Source organism: Pyxicephalus adspersus, chromosome 6, assembly GCF_032062135.1.
Source record: "Pyxicephalus adspersus chromosome 6, UCB_Pads_2.0, whole genome shotgun sequence".
In the NCBI taxonomy this organism is placed as follows: domain Eukaryota; kingdom Metazoa; phylum Chordata; class Amphibia; order Anura; family Pyxicephalidae; genus Pyxicephalus; species Pyxicephalus adspersus.
In genome coordinates this window covers 76,612,827-76,630,543 of record NC_092863.1, presented here as the reverse complement: position 1 = coordinate 76,630,543, position 17,717 = coordinate 76,612,827, and the positions used below count along the sequence as shown (strand labels likewise).

General features: G+C 36.6%; 1 protein-coding gene across 4 annotated transcripts; it reads right to left on the bottom strand.

Annotated features, from left to right (window-relative positions):
* Positions 1–1,074: 1,074 nt before the first annotated feature.
* Positions 1,075–17,512, bottom strand: TMEM171 (transmembrane protein 171). 4 transcript variants are annotated; one of them, XM_072416246.1, is made up of 4 exons: positions 17,392–17,512; positions 12,789–13,466; positions 4,115–4,250; positions 1,075–2,118 (listed from the first exon to the last, which is right to left on the bottom strand). In XM_072416246.1, exons 2-4 carry the CDS (start codon positions 13,414–13,416, stop codon positions 1,860–1,862), a joined length of 1,023 nt encoding a protein of 340 aa, XP_072272347.1. In that variant the 5' UTR covers positions 13,417–13,466; positions 17,392–17,512; the 3' UTR covers positions 1,075–1,859. The 4 variants fall into 4 exon arrangements, with proteins under 4 accessions (XP_072272347.1, XP_072272350.1, XP_072272349.1 ...); XM_072416249.1 differs by having other exon boundaries at positions 12,789–13,469; positions 17,392–17,439; XM_072416248.1 differs by lacking the exon at positions 17,392–17,512 and adding an exon at positions 14,179–15,489 and having other exon boundaries at positions 12,789–13,469.
* Between the last annotated feature and the right edge of the window lie 205 nt (positions 17,513–17,717).

The window sequence follows — 17,717 nt, the reverse complement described above, 5'->3', positions numbered from 1 at the left end:
CCCGGAGCTCCGGCAGTTCCTAACACCCCCTGGCAGGTCCAGGCGGCAACCGGATCTTTCGGAAGCCGCGGGTTGCTGGCTGGCACTAGGCCGGATCGGCCAGGGGCCGTTAGGTCAGAAAGAACTACCGGCTAGGCTGTATCTGGCCTAAAGGCTGGAGTTTGCCGACCCCTGCCTTAAAACATTTATGGGTAGGCTTAAAAGACACCTGGACCAAGAACTGAAGGCTTTTTTTTTCTAAATATGTCATCTGCTTGGTTGGTATACTAGAAGAATTGCTATATGGGTTGGGATGTAGTGAAATCAACCGGCCAGCAATATAGTCAGGCAACTGGAATTTTCAGAAGGTGCCCAAAAATACCAGCCTGTAGTTTTTATTATTGCAGGTTTTCCAGTATGTACAGGTAGTCCCCGGGTTAAGGACATCAAACATACGGATGCCTCCTATATACGAACGGGGCTTCCCTGCTCACTGTGTGCAGGACAGAGGCTTGATGGGGGAAGGGGGGCGGTTTTCATGACTTGCAGAAGAAATATTTTGCTAAACACAGCTGAGGTTGTGGATGATCTTAAGGGGTGAGCTCTTTCTGCAGCCTCTTGTAACTCTTTATTGACCAAGACAAACTACAGTTGTTTCTCTTTGCATATCAAAGCACAGCTTACTCCAGAAGTTAATGAAAGTCTAGGCTCCATAAAGTTTTTTTGCTTTGTTTGTGATAAACTCACAGTGAGGATTTTATACATTAACACCACGTTACCTAATAATATGTTGAGGCAAACATCTGTCCTAATTGCATATATTAAAATAATGTACCTGTTCCAACTTACATACAAATGTCAACTTAAGAACAAACCTACAGTCCCTATCTCATATGTAACCCGGGGACTACCTGTATTACTGGTCTCCTGATACAGGCGAAAGCTGTAGCATTCTATTATTCCGAGGTGTTAACACAAGAGCTCTATGTATTCTATAAGTACATATCCACATAAGGAGGACGGTGCTGCAACAGATGCAAATAAAAAGAAAAATATAGGTAAACAGAAGCGGAAAATAGGACATGCACAGCAATGTGTGTTGCAAGTACATTATATTATTACATTTACCTTGGACTCTAAGAGACCCTACGGACATCATGAAATATCAGAAGATAATAAATACTATGTACAACACTGACATTACTGTCCTGAAATACGTATTGTTTCAGAACATAGACATATAAGCTGCAATTCACACTGTAGGGGTGGACATTTTTGGCAGATTCCATTAAGTGCTATAAATGTGCTATAAATGGAAAACAGTGTGACATCAAACACATAAGGCTCAATTTATAAAACAAGGAATCTGACATTCCCCAAACATTCCCTGGTGGGAAACACTGTCATTGAAACACGTGGACCAGGAGGATTCCCATAGCCCATAGTATATGTCTTCACTGAACCTTACATGTAAATACACTGTATAATCTTTACAGTCAGAGCACATAATGGTCAACAACCAGAAGAGTCTTAGAACAGTTTTCACGTAAAGAGCAAGCCCACTTAAAGCAAATTTTAATCTTTTCCCGATATCAGCAAGTCCTTTTCACGTGTGCATGGATCTTGCTGCCAATCTTCATGTGATACCATAAACTGGTGTCCGCTCAAACAAAATGATTGTAGAGGTTGGTCATAGCCAATGTTTGGCACACAAGTCCCATCTCACCCTTAGGATTCCACTTCCTGCTACAACACAAGTACCCAAGAATGATATGTCAGGACCACACCAACATATTTTAAAGTAAATAATAAGTTGTCTTTACTATAAAAATATACTATATATTTAAAAAACAATACATGATATAAAAGTCTTTTTCATTTTAAGGGTGTGGGGGAGCAGGATGAGGGGAAGATTCAGCGGAGTCATTTAAGGTTGTGGATGATGAAGGCAATGATGAAGGCAATGATGAAGGCGATGATGTGGTTTGTGGATCATGTACAGCTGGATCCTTCTCTTCGTATTTTGGTGGAGGGTCCGATGAAAAGTAAGGGTTAGTGTAACCTTCAGAAGGTTCATTAGGCAGAGAAATGGTGTATATACTTTCTTGGTTCGTAACACTTCCTTGACTAATATTAGACCTACAAAAACAAAAAAGTAGATGTAAGCCTCTATACAGTATTTTGGGCTGAATTTCAGGTTAGTATGTATACAGTACAATGATTTGTACTATAAAAAAAACACAAACAACAGCAAACTTATATAGTCACCCACATAAACTCATCCAATTCCATCTTCTTCAGTTACAATTTCCATACACTTCCATGACAATGACTTACCCACTTAAATCAGGCCAAATAGAGATCAGAAAGAGGTCAGCTTAATGATCCCAGAAGCCTGAAATTCTGTTAACCTGATGGAAACTCACTGATAACCCTTGTTGTTAAATAAAAACAAATTCAGTGGCTGACACTTTGCCATTCATAATTATGTTGTCTGACATTTCATTTCAGCCTCAGCAAAGTTAAATTTATTGATTCTTTCTAATTAAGAAATAGTTATTATTAAATCAGAATTAATTAACTATTTCCTCTCCATCTGCTTATTAGCTATACATTATTTCCCTGATGTTTTTATTGCTATGTTTTTTAAAATGGTTTGTTTCAGTACCGCATAACAAGAAAATGCGTTCTGGTATGCTGTATAAAGGGTAGAAAAGCAGAAATGGTTAACCACAAAATAAAACAGCACTAGGTCTTTCTACTCAGGTCTCTAACAATTATTACCAGGCTATTGATGCATTCTGCAATCTCAGAGACATTGATTTATAAATTTGAAGAATATTGTCAATACCTGGTGACACCTATACTTCATGCAGTAGGCAGTAAACAGCATTCAGAATCTAAGCCAAGTCAGAGTTTTACAAGTAATAATTCTAGCAACTTCCAAACTAAAAACTAGAATGATCTTTATGTTAAGAGGTAGTGTTACGCGTAAATGAATTCATATATTCCAAGCACAGTGCCATCAAAGCACAATACCAGAAGCCTGTAAACCGACATGTTCTCCATTTTCTTTTTGCTTCAAAGTCTACAGAATCCCTCTAACCAGCCAGAACTCAGGATAACACGGCACTATGCAGCTGAGAGTTTGTTTTATATGACACCAAGTGGGATATTATCAAGCAAAGCTTTCTGCACCTTATTATGTAACATTAAATAATTATATTCTCCATAAATGACAGATAAGATTTTTCTTCAACTGAAGTTTCACAAAGTAGAGACATGTTTCATGGCAGGGGTACTATAGACTTTTAAAAATAAAGTTATATTTAGAATAAAGGAGCATTTAATAAAGAAAACATCCAAAGACGGACTATTTTAAGTCTATTCAATCACTTAGCGAGCACTTTTGAATGTCTATATGGGCTCTATTTATCAAACAGCAAATCTGACATTCACTGGTTATTCCCAATTACTGCCATTCAAATACATGGACCTGGAAGATTCCCTGTTGTATAAATGGAGCCCTATGTGTTAGGACTACCACTATTTTACCCGAGTGTGTGTTTTTATTGATTCCAGGTATTAATTGATAATATTTAATAATAACAACAATATAATATGAGTTTATATGACAAGAGAGTACCAGTAATAAGAAGAAGATGAGCCCCCACAATCAACTAAGAGCTCTCATATGCAGAATTCTACAAACTAAGTGATTATGGACACCAGTCAACACAAAATCCTTTCAATTGCCTGAGTTAGGGGTTGGTCAACCACAGGGTTAATCAATCCCAAGCACCCTTTTGCAACCAAATGGCATCCAGGATGTACAATCGTGGTTTTACCATGAAAGTGTTGAAGTGATTGGATGTCCATTGGAGCATTTGATTTGCAGACCCTTTGGGATTTTTCAGCTAAAGAAATAGTAGGATTTCAACCATTACCATTTGTTTTGACGATATAGTGGAACAGCTAAGGACTGGTTGGCAGCATTAAAATTGTACCACTGTCAAAAATCAAAAATCTAAACTTTGTCTTGCTGTAGCCACATCCTTATTTTTACCTCTAGATGAGTTTACTATAAATACATTCCTTTGTTATAGTACATACACAGCAATTTGCTTTGTCTTACCTTGCATTATAAATACTGTTGTAAGAAGGTGGATTATCACTCCGAGGCAAAGGAGTGCTTCCTTGACCAGACCCTGGAGATGAAGGATCAGCAAAATAGGGAGGTGGGGGTGGTGGGAATATTATAACAGAATCACCTGCAAAGAAATGAGAAAAAGAAGTTACAAGATCTGTGACACATCTGAGCCGAGATGTGTGCATTGCCCAGCAATTCATAATAAGAAACAATTTAAGATAAGAAATGATTTAAGAATAATGTTACACATCTACAAAACCCGATAATATTACGTACAGATAATGCTAAACAACATACCATATAAAAGTGGTTCCCAACCTTTCTACTTTTCCCTAGGGAAAAGCTGCTTTAGACCAAGTCTATACTGGAGTATATGAAGGAACTGCAGCATGCATCAGCTTCAGAACAACACAGAGCAATGTGAGACAGCGCAAAGTGAGATATTACATTGAAATTAAGAGAAGGCAAATCATAGCTAAAACATCCATGGAATATGTCCAACTTTAATACTGATTAAATGAAGTATTGATGATCACCTTTTTCCAGTTGCAATAACCAATTTTCAGAGTGCCAATCAGCATCCATTCACTAACAATGGGGTCACAGTAACCACTGTTTAAAAGTAGCAATTGTGACCAAAGTGGTGATCAAAATGATTGAAACAAAAAGCTCTGATCTTCACTGTAGCCTATGAAGTTTGCTACTATCAAATCGAAGGTGGCAAGCTTCTTGAAAAGTGCTAACCTATTTGATTTCCCCTTTTTATCAATGGGACAAGTATAAAATGATGTGTATAAATTAGGTCATTTTCCAGAACAGGCTACACGATTTTTGATCAATGAGCCCTTATCCATGTATCTAGGACTTTAGATGTGATCAGAACTGAAAGGAACTTGAAGTAGCATTTTCTCCAACAAACCTTCAATGGCTTTTTAACTCCCAGTAAGACTGTTAGCATGCTCTTATGGTCCCAACATGTGACTTGACAAAAAATTCTAAGAAAGTTATGTGCAACTGCATGTGTTTAATGTTGCAGTGGGAGACAAAATAAAATACCAGTTCCTTTTCACAAAGAATTAAAATCTAATTTTAAAGCCCAGACTCTATTACAAAACAAAGTATCATTGCACTATTGTATGCCAGTGGATATATGGGAATGATGTGAGATATGGGAACCTCTTGCTCTGTAGATTTTAGTAACTACATTTCTCAGCGTGTTTAATCCTGTAAAACATACAGGTCAAAATCCACAAGTTACAGAAGTAAACTATCAAACAGTACAGCATCCAAACACTTCACTGCAAGAACCCTTTGCTTTTAAACATTAGCTATAAAAAAAGCCATTCCTAGCAAATGACGATTGATAGCAAGAGAGATCAGCGCCGTCTTCTGCCTGGGCCAAGAAGATGATCAGCAGAAATTTGGATCTGCAACTGGAAAGATGTAGATGCCTAATGATGTGGGGTGGGTTGTGCTCCCTAGAGAGTTCTATTCCCACTCTATCCACAGCAATTGTGTTTTTCATGCAGGGAGGTTTTGCTGTATGTTCAAAGTGTGCAAGTGCTGTTGCATGTGAGAGGAGTTTAAAAAATATATTATACCTAGATAAATTTATGGCAGACAAATTTCAGCTTCTTTGCTAGGTCCCGTCACTAATTATCCACACCACTTAAAACCATTTCTTCATACTCAGGTATTTTAAAGCCTGTGTTACAAATGATTTTATAACAATAGCCACATACATACAAAATATATTCTGAGCACATGGCCCATTCAACTAGCTTTCCCCCTGTTTGAAGCAGACTTGAAATGAGCTTTATGGCCTTCAGGGAAAATTGCTTTGTGATTGAGGTTTAAAAATTAACAATGTAACTAGGTGCATTTTCTAACAGAATGGTTGAACCCAAGGCACTAAAGCTTTAATCTGAATGTTTAATCATTCCTGAGCACTCTCATGGCACCAATGAGTATACAAGAGAATACAACACAATAAAAAACAAAAAGACAACAGTTTGTTCTAATGTAGCAGGTTAAAGAAAAGCAGTTTGATGCAGCAGAAAAGTGGTGGAAGACTGAGCATAGGGCTGTTTAGGGCCACATGTGGCCCTTTGACACTCCGTTGCCAGTATGCTGCATGAGCTTTGGATATTTTGATTTTACGTTTCTACTTTATATACTTTATATGTAATGTAGTTGTTGAGTGTGGTGTAACCAGTGACATCACCCACATATGCCTAGGGCGATATGAACATTTAATGCCAACATTTCTTCATGTCAATATTAGGTTATTTACAATCCCTGTTTGACAATAAACAATATAAGACAGAAGTAACACTTTCCAGGATATATCCGGAACTAACAGGAAAAAACAGGCAGATACAACGACTTTGGCAGATATAAGTCTGACCTTTAATGAAAGCAGTATAATAAAATTATATATCTGCGGATTCTATTCATTCTCTATATCTATATTCTATATATCTGTCTGTTCATTCTCTGCATTATATTTGATATAGAAGCTCAAGGCATTTTACTGCACAAAGCCAACCTGAATTATAAAAAGAGGTCAATGGCATGGAACAAGTTTGTAGGTCTTCTCTTGTTGTGTACTGGTTCTACTACCTTTACCCTAAAGGATGAGAATGACAACCCAGAAATGTCCATCTTGAAAAATCAAGTTACCCATGGTCATTTCCAAAGTTATATTTTGACAGGTTCTCTTTGCTTCTTATGAGATTGAATTGTAAAAATAATCTACATGGTTTTTATGAAACAACTTTTGGGTATATCAGTTAACACCCAAAAATACCACAAAAAATTTAGGACGGGTGGTTTCTAAGAGTCCAGAGAGTACATTTAAGGCTACATTAGGGACATGAATTTTCAATACAGTGCCCATGTATGTGTGGGTTTACAGACAACATGGTGCTATAGGAAAGATTAACATGCACGTAATGATTATAACTTGTTCACGTTACATTAGCAATCAGATTTTTGTTTTACTTTGTAATTGCCATAAAACAATGCTGCAATTTCCTGGAATCTCTTTTTCTCCACTTTTTGTAGGTGAGGCCGACCTTATGACTACACACATCAAGAAACAAAAATACTAATCTTTATGTTTATTAAAAGCAACATACTTCTCTTATACTAGACTAGCATTGTTGGGAACTTTCCAGATCTGTCCTGGAGTTTCCAAATAAACAGTCAGCTTTCCTGATCTCAGGGTCACCAAGTCTAATTACCGACTTTCCATTGGCTGATTGAGCACAGAAGGTCGGTGTGACTGCTCTTCATCATGTATTTCAGGCACTCAATGGCAAGAGTCATGACTGAGTCCCAAGATCATTTTTATGCTGGAGATAAGATATTGTTCTGATTTCTACAAAATGAGTGTTGTGTTAATTCAAAGTTTATTAGGCCTTTAGGGGAGTTGGAGATATCTGCATTTACTGAGCAGATGGTTTACACCATTTTACCATGCCCAGTTGGGTGATGACAAATCCACGTATTGCACCTCACTGACCAAACATCGGACCACTATAGCTCAGACCCAGGCAATACATTGCATATGTTACTTTTATATCCCCAGCATAAAGTGTACTGCAACCAAACTCCTCATTTTGGCACAATGCACTTCCCATGTCACAGTTAGCCCTTCCCTTGTTCTATACAGAATCTCAGGCTCATCAATTTAAACAACAGGTATGCCGACTACTGACTTCTAGAATTTGTTGTAAACACAAAACAGCTGGTTTCATAAGAACAAAGTGATAACTGGGTGTGTTTCACTGCAATCATGCATCCAACACCAGTTTAAAGTCAAAACACACAATTGCAGAGTTGGGATACTGAAATAAAAATACAGAGAAAAGGGTTTTCATTGTAAGATATTGTGAAGACTGCAGAAGTTGAGTCATTTTCATTAGGCATGGAGTCATTTCATTCATTAGGCATTGCTTAATATTAGCTGATAAATTCCTCCACTCTTTACATATGTACAATGAGGGTTATTCAGAAAAGGAGAGGTCCGAGTTCTTTGTAATCCATCAGAAATGAAGAAGGTAGACCTGACAACATAGGTTTCAAATTCAGAGCTGTGCTGTCATGTTAATGATGAAGTTAGGAGCACACTATACTTCTGGCACAGCAAGAGTTATTTTTCTGCACTTGTAGGGAAGGGATAAAACATGGGGAAAAGTGCATGTACACTAGGTATGTACTCTGCAAGTTTGAGGTCTTTTTGCCTTTACATTTTAAAGCCTGAACTTCAGGAAAACACCAAACATATATTTCTGTCCATGCCCAGCGTTACGCATCTTTTTCCCCAGAGCACAGCTTTGTCCAGTAATGGAAGGATTGGACAGGCCTTAAGAAAGGGGCATATCCCAATGTAGATGCTGTGTTGTACTATAACTGACAAGACTCTGGTGAGACTGCTTCCTCTAGAAGAGGAGATCCCAGGATGGATGCAAGTGCAACAATTTATACAGTATTTTTAATATTAAAATGTTGGTGATCTTTATGTGCTAGGCTTTACGTCTTTTTCTTTGTTTTATTAGTAACAAAAGTGACCTCATTTTTTCTGCTGCAGATTCTGCTACTGCTTCTTGCAGTTTAGAACATATTTCAGTTGTTATGTTACTCCTTTCTATATTTGTAAGTGTGCTTCAGATCATTTTAATGTTAACTGATGAATTTCTGGTTCAGTAATAATGTTTGGAAAGATTATCTAGTCAAGTCTTCTTTGGTGTGATGCATATTGTTTAGGCGATTTAAAGACTTCAAAATGTCCAGACACTAAAACAGCAAAGAAACCCCAAACAATACCATTTCTACCACCATGTTTCATAGTTGGTATGAGGTTCTTCTAAAAATGCTGGTTTCAGTTTGTGCCAAACAGGTACGGTCACTAAAAACTATCTTAGATTATTTAGACCACAGCACATACTTCCAGAATAGGTTATTAAAGATATAGTCAAATGCCTAATGGTTTTTCACTATATCTTCAAAAGCAGACTAATCTTCTTGTTTAATAGCCAAGGTTTTCTTCCTAGCACACCTTTCTAATTGTAGATGCATTTACCTTGACCAACCGAGTTACCTGCAGACTCTAATTAAATTATTGAGATACTTGGAGACTTTTTTCGCATCAAACAATCACCTCCTGGGCTGAATTTTGCCTGGCTCGCCAGTTCTGATCAAATTAGCGTAGGATTAAGTCTATGAGCCACTTCCAGATTTTGCCTACAATGGTATCATTTCAAATAATTTGGGAATCTTTTTTTTAAACCTTTGCTAGACTCCTAGTCATATTTCATTTTCTTTCTAAGGGCCCTAGAGAACCCTTCTGATTTTGGCTTGATGACAACACACAGGTTACACAACCCCCGACTCAAGATACCTGCAGTTTGAGTAACCCTACATAATTCCTAAGGAGGTGCTAATCATTGACAACTAATGTGACCACCTGATTAGTCTCATGATATTAAAGTAGAGGTAAATGTAGGAGTGCACTTTTCTCAGTGCTATAAAACTGCATTTTTTCATTTAGATTAGGGAAATGTATATGCCATGTCAATTTGTGTGTCACCTGGTAAGTATATCTCCTTTACCTGTACTCCCTGTTTGAATAAAGATCTAATGATTGGCTGTTCAAATAGGTTGAAAAAGGTGTGCTTTTCACATGACTGTATATTGATAATTACAAAACTGCGTTCCTTTGTGCCTTTTATATATGCCTGGGGGGTCAGCACTAAAGCCTGGCCCTAAAGTAGCTTAAACTGCTCTAGTAGCATCACCTACCTGCAGAAAGCATTCTGGAAAATCTTTACCACCAGCCACTGTGTCTAGTTGATTATAGCTAGTAAAAAGTATAGGTAATCGCTGAGTGCTTTATTACCAGCATATTTAAAAAAACTTCATGGATTTTACTGTTCAGCACCTCTGGTATTTGTGTAAAATGAGACATTAAAGTTCAACTTCAATTTATGAGCATATTTCATTGTTCTAGCTTCCATTCAAGTAAGTTAAACTTACGTCAAGCTTTAACCTTTTCATTAAGAGAGGTCATTGAAGCCCGAGTGCCATAGCTAAATTTACCAGCATCAGTATATTTAGTTAAAATTAGTATAACTTGGTGAATAAAATAAGCTGCAACCATTTTAATAAAGCCTTTTGACTAATAACTTATTATTATTATTATTATTATTATATTGAGGAACCACCCACCTGCCTACAAAATATTTTCAGCAATTTTAACATTTGCAATGACAACGTGTTTATATATTTTTTTTTTTTCAATGAGAAACAGTTGCTTGACCTGTGTTTCTGCTAAGACATTTTTAGTCATTCCAGCAAATCCCCTTTTATTTGGAAATTAATGCTTTTCAAGACAGGTATTACATGGCATTTCTTTCTGTAAAAGACAAAACTCCAAGCAGCACAGGTAGTGTTTGTGAAATCTGTCTTTCAGCAAATGCGGTCTTTGACCATTACTGGTATGTACAATGGAATCAGGGGCTTCATTACCTTAATATAAAACCCAGATCTATTTTCTATGCCACTGCAAAAGTTTGGTCACACCCTGCATAGGTCGGCACTGTCCACCTTCAATACACTGCAATCTAATGGGTCTTGAAATGTATGGTTTAGAAATGGTCCTGACTGGCAGTGTTCTTCTAAATACAATTATTGTACAATGAATATAGATCTTGAATGTATTTTAGAGGTTGTTTTTGGAACTAAAACCTTTTTGTAAAAACTGAAAGGTTTTGAGGGAAAAAAAATACTAATCATCATCTGAATATTTTCATGCCTGTGGCTCAGTAATCAACAGAATATCATCCTCACCATTACAGAAGTGTTCACCAATGGTGACATGATATGGCCTGAAGAAGTCAGTGCTATAATAAAGCTAGCAAAGTTAATGTCATACAGCATTGACCAGAAACAACCACAGCCAGTGGAATAAGTGAGAGATGAGCTTATATTAGTGGTATGCAGAAAGAGATACAATCTCCAAGTTGTTCTAGTGACATGTTGTGCTCAAAGTTTTATGTATACATATACACAAATTACTGTAATATAAATGCTAGCTGACATCTGTAGCTGCAGGCAATGTGGTGTAATTCCTCCTCAAAGCTCACTGAAGAACACTGTAGTCATTCAAGTCTTGTTTTGGTAGCTTATCTACCCCAACCCCCCCTCCTCGAGCTCCTGCATTGTATGTACGTGAGAGATTAAAAAGCTGAAGACTGCCGAGTCACTTCTGGGTGGGTGACCGAGCTGGAAGGAAAAGGTTTTCAGTTTCTATGTTGTGACCTTTAGAAATAAATTAGCTAACACTTTTTTTTTTTTTTTTAAACCTGTGCGTGTGTAACTGTAGCACAACATTGTATAGATACTACAATAATAGTCTTCTTGTGCAACACATGGGCTGAATTTTAGGAGGCCTTAAAACACAAAATTAATTCAGCTTTGTAATTATTACATTTTAAAAACATATTCTTTTTTAATATAAGCAAATTAAGTACCTAAATCTGACCTTACTCTTCCTGTACAGAAGGGCTGGAGTTGCAGCATGAGGAGCCAATCATGTGTTAACAAAAAAAAAAGCGAAGAATGATGAAGGCCATCAAGCTAAAACATGTGCTGTCAGGGAAATCTCTAGAATGAAGATAAATGTGGTAGCAATGGACAGATCTGTCTAAGTTGTTTAATTTTACTATTGGTCATGGGCAAGAATCTGAAATGCGTACAGTGGGTGCCCGAAGACGTTCATGGATCCATCAGGAAATATCCATTAAAGATGATCGGGAACAATCACTATACAAGTCAAGGGAGGGGAGCACAGTGTGGTGTTGGGTCATTATTATTGATAATAATATTATTAATAATAAACAGTATTTATATAGCACCAACATATTAGGCAGCCCTGTACATTAAACAGAGTTTGCAAATGACAGACAGATACAGACAGTGACACAGGAGGAGGAGAGGACCCTGTCCAGAAGAGCTTACAATCTAAGAGGTGGGCGAAGCAGCACACAATAGGATATAGAATGGTGGGTAAGTAGTGAGGGTTTTAAGATCCCATCCCACCCTCATAGAACAGAACAGGTGTTGTTGTTCATTCATCTGTCACTCGAAAGGATCTTAAAAGATTGTTTCCATTGATGAAAATTTAAGGTGTATAGGCTGCCTTATTTTAGGGCTTGATTTGTCGACTAGTAGTTAGCTTACTTTCTCTGGTCATACCTGAAATTCTATAAAGTTTTCTAGCTATCAGGAAACTGTAGTCCCATGGCTGAAGTATGCTAGCCTTATCATGCATATTGCCTGAACTCCAAGTATCTACAGAACACATGACTTTCAACACTGCCTGCTAAAGAAAATCAAAGAGGCAGAAAGTGTGCAGAGGAATAGAGGACTAATCACCTTGGAGAAGTTTAGACAACTCCATTTGTCAGGAATTCTAGAAGTACAAACAGAGAGATCTTGTCACCAAATTCCCTCCAATACTAGCTGAAGGCACAAAGATATATACGATATATATGATATAGACATTTAGACATTTTATCACTAATATATTGAAGGAGAAAAAAAAAGTAATGTTTCCATCTGACTATATTACATAACGATGATTTTGAGTACTCACCCACAGTTATTTGAAAGGGCTCATCTGTTGGTGACTGTGGCTCCTCTTCAATAACAGATTCATTATTATCAGGAAAACTGTGTTTCTTCTTAATATGAGCCACCACAAAGAAACACAACCCAATCAAGACAATTAATGGTCCCATTATTTGCAAAGAAATGAATCCACAGGTTTTAGGAGGTGTCTCTGTCCCAGTAACATTTTGGCTTGGTGGAATAACACCACATCCAGGTATCCAAACACCCAGCACGCTAATAAGTATTCCACAAGCGACAAACAAAAATCCAAATATTAAAAACTGAAAAAACTGGCGACTTTCACCACAGAAAAATATGTTATCCGGATCACTCCGATCTCCTTCTACCTCTCTTCTTATGGCCTCAAGTCTGGCTCTGGATCTTGCCAGCACAACAGATGCCAGGCCTACCACTGCAAGGGCAGGTCCCAAAACTTTAAAAGTCATGCTGCAATTGGTCATATTATCGGACTGGCAGGACTGAAATCCAAAGATGGAGAGGAGGAATCCAGAACAGAAGAGCATCACTCCAAATACAAACATGAAGAATATCAACTTAGAGGTCCGGCTTGAACTGGTGCGTCCAAATGGGAAGGAAAAGAAAGGCTGCATTTTTATGGATAGTTTGCCCAACCAGCTCCAACAAAGTAAAGATGTAACACCTGCTGGTAAACAACATGAGTTTTAATTTATTAGACATAAAAGTAGATATCTTTTCACATATTATAACACATGAATTTATTTCCCTTGGAGGGAGGTTTTAACCTTTTAATTTTCCTTATCATTGTGATAAGCCAGAGCGTCTAGGAACATGTGCACCGAAGAGGCCAACAATAAAAAGTATTTATTTCATGGAGATGAATTGCATATAATGTACAATTTACCTTATCCAACAATCTGTCTCCTAACATATGACACAGCCTTAAATTCCTATTTATTTCTAAAATAACTAATAGTATATCCTATTCAGCTCTGAAACTGACAACCTTATACAAACCTGATATGAAGGACGCATATGGGCTGTGGTCCTCTGTATATGAAAATTTTAGTTGCCTGGACTAACTTTTCTCTGATCTTTTTAAATGTTCCAGGCCAATGACTTAAAACCATTCAAGCCAGTAAATCAACACCAGATATAATTGTGTATTTAGTTGTTTTTATTGAATTATAGCTATTGAATTATTGGAAAATATGAACAAATGTAAAATATACTCACTTATTTATCAATCACACAGAACTGAAACATAGGGCATAACACACATTTGAGGTGACTGTACTCATAATAAACAGGAGAACATAATCTTTAAAAATATTTGTAATAGCATTTTAATAACAAAACATTAACTAGAAATGCAATATAAATATTTTGGTTACCTTTTTCTGCTCATTCTCCAAATATATATCCTGGGTCTTGCAAAAACAAATTTCAACATTTCAAAAAATTTGTTGTTGAGTAAGCCAGTGACCACAAAAACTTCAACATGTCGGCACAAAGGTTTTGGTGACCCCTGGACATCACAGGGTAACAATGTCATGTAGTCTGTGCTTATATTTGGAATGTATACCAGGTTTGAGAGAACCTGTAGTGTGGCAGGCAAGTTTTGGCAGCTACAAAAACTTTTAAATAGAGATGACATAAATAGAAACATGATGGGCCACGTTACAATTACCCATCTGTGTTGTTGATTTCAAATAGTGATACATTAATGACAGCTGGAATGACTTTCAGCCTGATTATTAACCAGGTCTAAATAGGCAATACACCCAGCAAATATTTTCTATAGCAAATTATAGGGGACCCAAGCTTACCAATAGGCTGCCAACGAAGTAAGAATCTTCATTTGGTTTTCAACAAGAAAAAAAAATTCCACATTTCAGACTAGGATCAAAGAAATCAAGATAATACTTGACTTGTTAAAGAAATGAAATGTATACCGTCACAGAGCCCTGATATTACACAGAAGAATGTCGGTGAGGGATAAAGTTGATCATAGAACAATGATTACATGAAAGCGAGAGAAAGGAAAGTTTTGACAGATACAACAGAAATCAGTCTCTAGGTAAATATGTGTTAGCTAGTTAGAGGGCGAGAGCACCAAAAAATAGGAACAATTCATAGAGCAAATGGCAAAGAACATTTATTTATTCATTTTGTAATTTGTTCAGGTAACTTCTGGGGAATGGGAAACCTTTTTGTAATTAGAGTTCAGTTATATAGGAATGAAGTGTTGCACTGTCATACATTTTAAAGCTATATATAAACATTTAGTATGCAGTAAATAAACAGCAGTAAGGATAACAAGGCTATAAAAACAAAGGATAAAAATACTGAAAAAAGATGACTAAACCAGTTTGAGTAGATAAAAACAAGGGGCATAGTGAAAACAATGTGTGAACATGAGAAATACATAGGATGAAAATGTTGTTTGGCTGTTGGTATATGGTCTAATTACTTTCTAATTCACTGGAAAATAATAAATAAATCTATATATAATGTTCTTACTTAAACTAAAACACTTTAGGGAGGGGTTTGGGACAACAGTGGTCAGATTCTGGTGTCACCCACAACGTGGAAGGTATAATTAGAACCCCGTGGTTGTGGTTTGTGGTCTTGCATTGCTGTGTTCCCGGTGAATGGTCATTAGACACATTGGGCCTGATTTATTAAAGCTCTCCAAGACTGGAGAGAATATACTTTCATCAATGAAGCTGGGTGAGCCAGAAAACCTGGAATGGATCTGGCCCAGGACTGAAAACATTAGCTAACAAATCATAAATGACTTAAGAAATCCATGGGAATCACCCAGCTTCACTGATGAAAGTGTATCCTCCAGTCTTGGAGAGATTTATTAAATCACCCCCCTCGTACCATGTATTTATGTCATGACTTGTGCACCACACAATCCTACAGCATACTCCCACATAACATGTCCTTCAGTGTATGACCGTGACAAGGACAAGGATAAGGGTAGATATGTCTTTGCCCTATAGTGTGGACATTGTCTGATCTTATGCAAGTAATGTATTATTATTTTTTCTAAAGTGCCAACAACTTCTGTGGTGCTGTACAATAGACAATACATATATTGCACACATAGCCAGTTATTATACAGGTAATCTATATATATATAATAATATATATAATATATTTCTCTATATATTTTTATATATATTATATATCTTTATATATTTCTTTATCATTATAATAATTTCATATGGCACCATCATCTCCCATGGTGATGTAAATCAGACAATACATAGTAGAGTGAAGGAGCTACAGATATATAGAGTACAAGTAATCTATTTTATGTATTAATAATATTAATGTATACAGCACCATTCCTATATCAGTAATCTATCAATATATACCCTGTTAATAATAACGATTTATATGGCACCATCACTATCCATAATGATGTAGAACAGACAATACAAGGTATGAATATATCTGACTTAATAAAAGTAATTATTGTATTTCTTATGAATAGTATTAATATGGCACCATCCTGAGCAGTAGATCAGACAATACAAAGAGTGGATACATTATAGTAGAATATAATTCCTAATAATGATTTATTTAGCATCTCCATGTGCATTGGTGCAGTACATCAGGTACCATATATATATATATATATATATATATATGATCTCAAACAAATTACCCATTACTTATTTCCTATTATAATAATAATAATAATAATAATATAAATGTTTTCCTAATAATGTTAATGATTTATATTGCACCATTATGTGCAGAGATACAGACAATAAAATGAAGGAGATTTATTTGTCAGCACATACAAGTTACCCTTCACTTTATTTCTTATAATAATAGAAAATAATTTCCCAATAATGTTAATGATTTACATAGCACCATAATGTGCAGTGGTGCAGTACATCAGACAATATAAATGAAAGATATATTTGTGATCTCATACAAGTTACCTATAACTTTATTCCTAATAATAATAATAATAATAATAATAATATAGTAGAATATTTTTTTCCTAATAATAGTAATAATTTAGATAGCACCATTATAAGCAGTGGTGCAGTACACCAGACAATACAAGCAGTGAAGGAGGTACTGATGTGTGTGATCTCATACAAGTTACCGATTTATTTATTCCTTATTATAATATTAGTATAGGAGAATAGTATTTCCTAATAATGGTAATGATTTTTATAGCACCATCATAAGCAGTGGTGCAGTACATCAGACAATATAAATGGAGATATATTTGTGATCTCATACAAGTTACTTATTACTTTTTTCCTTTTATAATAATATTAAAATAGTAGAATAGTATTTCCTAATAATGGTAATAATTTAGATATTACCATCATAAGCAGTGGTGCAGTACATCAGACAATATAAATGAAGGAGATATATTTGTGATCTCATACAAGTTACCTATTACTTTATTCCTTATCTTAGTAGAATATTATTACCCAGTAACGGTATGATTGATATAACACCACCACATGCAGTGGTGGAGTACAATAGCCCGGATCAGGTGAAGTTAGTTTCCTCCCCGAATCTGATAGTAATAAACCCAATAATGTGCACACCCTGCTGCTTCTCACCCGGTGGCCTCACAGGAGATGTGCGGAGTCCATGGAGTTCGGTGCCGTTCTGGCTGAGTTCTGCACATTCCTCACTGATCCCCACACCTGATCCCTACACCTGATCCCAGCAGGGCGTGTGCCGCCCTCCCCACCACCAATAGCAGGGCCAGGTGTGAGAGTCTGGGCGGTGCAGCTATGAACACACCTTGCTGTCACATACAGGAATATAGCTGCCATACAATTCTACGGTATACAATGCTTTCTATGCCAGCCGCAGCTCCCAGCCCGCCCTACGCTCCGCACACCACGCAGAGTATAAGGATAGCCTGTGATTGGCTACAATG

Bases quoted from the DNA above. Each gene is read 5' to 3' on its own strand.
- TMEM171 (XM_072416246.1), bottom strand. From the start codon at position 13,416: ATGCAGCCTTTCTTTTCCTTCCCATTTGGACGCACCAGTTCAAGCCGG. The intron at 4,251-12,788 runs GTGAGTACTCAA...ATTTCTTTGCAG, and splicing joins GCCCTTTCAAATAACTGTGG to GTGATTCTGTTATAATATTC. The intron at 2,119-4,114 runs GTAAGACAAAGC...TTGTTTTTGTAG, and splicing joins AACAGTATTTATAATGCAAG to GTCTAATATTAGTCAAGGAA.